At 38.3% G+C, this 2,714-nt stretch overlaps 1 protein-coding gene across 1 annotated transcript; it reads right to left on the reverse strand.

Moving 5' to 3' along the window:
- Positions 1 to 235: 235 nt before the first annotated feature.
- Positions 236 to 1,742, reverse strand: LOC131430007 (larval cuticle protein LCP-30-like). The gene is made up of 3 exons (XM_058594613.1): positions 1,616 to 1,742; positions 971 to 1,557; positions 236 to 912 (listed from the first exon to the last, which is right to left on the reverse strand). The coding sequence occupies exons 1-3, from the start codon at positions 1,628 to 1,630 to the stop codon at positions 675 to 677; spliced, it is 840 nt and encodes a 279-aa protein (XP_058450596.1). The 5' UTR covers positions 1,631 to 1,742; the 3' UTR covers positions 236 to 674.
- Between the last annotated feature and the right edge of the window lie 972 nt (positions 1,743 to 2,714).

Below are 2,714 nucleotides of genomic sequence, written 5' to 3' on the forward strand. Positions count from 1 at the left end.
ATTTAAGCCTGCACACTTCTGCTTGTGCCGAATAAACTTAGACTCAATGATGAAATTTTTCTGCCAATTACTACTATTGAATTTTTTTTTAGTATTGTTGAACTAAATAATCGGCAAGCCGATTCGTTCAACAGATTTTCGTCCAGTGTGAACTCCTAAGAGGCTGTTCGGTGGAGCTGTTGTGTAATCCAAATGAAAATCAAAATGTGACCGAAGTTAAAAAGAAACGCTAATATATTTTACCATGCAATTTATTTTATTTGTACTCAAATAAATTTGTTTGTGGTAATCACATTCAAGTGCTAATTTCCGATCGCATGTGTAATATTAGTGTTCGATGTCAAATTGTCTAAATTGTTGTAACAAAATTAAAATTTCTATTTACAAAAGCACTAGTTAGTAATTTTACACCACACTAGTCAAACTACTCGGATCCTTCTGTCCCAAAGCACTGGATATTTTAATAATTTTTTTTCACGATGCATGCATTCAGGGAATTATTTTTTTCGACGTTACTGATCGTTTAAACAAAAAGAATGCGAAAGCTTATTCCGTTATAGTGTTATACTGAAAGCTTTCATATCTATTAACAGTGGTATAACCAAATATAACAGGTTCTCAGTTCACTTCTTTTCGAATTCCATTCGCTTGCCGTTCGAGCGCAGCTAAACCTCTTATTTCGGTTGGCTAGCTAGATACTGTAAGAGTTTTTCGATCGCCGGAGGAACTTTCGGAATGTGATCCCCCTGTGGTACGAACCCGTTCGTGTCAGCAACATAATCCACCCGGTAAACCTGACCGTCGTCACCTACGTATTGGTAGAATCCTTGCGATCGCAGGCCTTCCGAACCCTTACCATCGTTTTCAATTCTTCCAGACTCTTCAGCGTTGATTCCGTTGGCCGTTTCGAATCTGCCGAAGAATTATGGTGGTTTTATACTGATGTGATGTTGAAAGCATTTCTACTTACACGTAATTATAACCATCTCTTCGTACCTGGTTCTCTAATCGAATAATTTTCCAGCCATCAGTATCACCTAACCGGGGTGCAACGTTGAGTTGAACTTTCCGGGCTAGAGCTGGCACCGGTGTGGTTGGAATGAAAATCGGTTGCGGAGCAGGAGTTACCGGTGGGCTTGCTGTGACAGCTCCACTGCCCGAGCCGTTAGCATCCGTTCCACTCCCAGATGGTCCCTGATTGCTGGCGTTCGATCCGGAAGGACCTTCCACGTGCTTGTATTTGCCACGATCACCATCACCGACATGCTGATATTTTCCATCCCTGTGAGTATATTTTCCATCATTACCCGGAATGTATCGTCCATCATTTCCACCGTAGTAACGGCCATCATTAAGACCAACATAACGACCGTCATTGCGCCCTTGGTAACGCCCTTCGTTCAAGTATCGATACTGGTTAAGTGGATCGTACGGTCGATACGGTCTGTACGGACGAGTGATAAACGGGCGCACAGTGCTCGTGGTAGAGGGTGGCCGATACTTGCCATCATCCTGAGCCGTTACTAGGTACAACGCACTAACCAACACAACAAATGCCTGCCATCAAGTTGCAACTTCATTATCCATCATTCAACCAGAACTACAAAAATCTCACCGAAACCAGCCTCATCCTAAAAGCCTAAACGTGTTACTAGCCCGTTGCGATGACTGTTGGATTCCTTCAATTAAAGTCGTTTCTAATCACTAGTCAAACCGATTGTATTATTCCTGATAGAAATGTCTTTCTTTTATATACTCGGCTTCTCGACAACTGCAAATCTTGACACTTGCTGCAGGAGGTGCATTAAGCCTTGGGTGTGCACTATTCCTGCTCAGCGTACATCAATCAAATACCACCCACTGGCAGATGCGTTCCTGATTTGACTAACGAGAGAAGCCAGCTTCTAACTAATTTATCATTGCACTACTATAATTTAATCGTGGAAAATATGATTCAATTAAGGTGAAGAAGTCACACTAAAATGATCAAATAATCTCACAATCTGATATTGGTAGATTTCACTGATGTTATATTCCACCCTAGCCAATTTGTAACAATGCTCTTTAATGATATAGCGAATATTACATATTTCAATTTTGGTAATATCCGGACTGGAAAGGGTTTGAAGTACTAGAACAACTTTTACCTGAAATTTCCTGTTATTCTCCAGCACATATTGTGCATTTTTATGGTATTTATAAGTACATATAACTGTGATTTTATTGTGTTTTTGAAGTAGAAGAGCGAATTATATTTGAAGCGTTATTGTAGGAGCAACGATGAGTTTTCAATCAATCTTGTATCTGCCGCATATACTTCACGGAAAAAATTGGGTAACCAATTATAGATTACATTACTACCCTTGAAACTCATTTTCTGTTATTTTAGAAATATTTTACAACCAAGTAGACATGACTGGAAAATAACAAACATACACCTATTAAATTTAGTGCATGATCTTATCACCATACGATTTTTTTTAATTTAAGAGATTATATTTGCTTAACTCCATTTCCGAAAACTTGTCTTTTTTCTATAAAAGTATATTTTGAAACCGAATCTGATCAAAATTAAGACGTTGCTTTTTCAAATTAAAAATAGAATAACATATTGCAAAAAATGAATGGTTAATCCAATCAATAGTAATATTTTCAACAAACTTTTATCACACTATGAAGATCGGACGACTAAAAAACCCTTTGAAGTAAAAATT

This window comes from Malaya genurostris, chromosome 2 (assembly GCF_030247185.1).
Source record: "Malaya genurostris strain Urasoe2022 chromosome 2, Malgen_1.1, whole genome shotgun sequence".
NCBI lineage: Eukaryota > Metazoa > Arthropoda > Insecta > Diptera > Culicidae > Malaya > Malaya genurostris.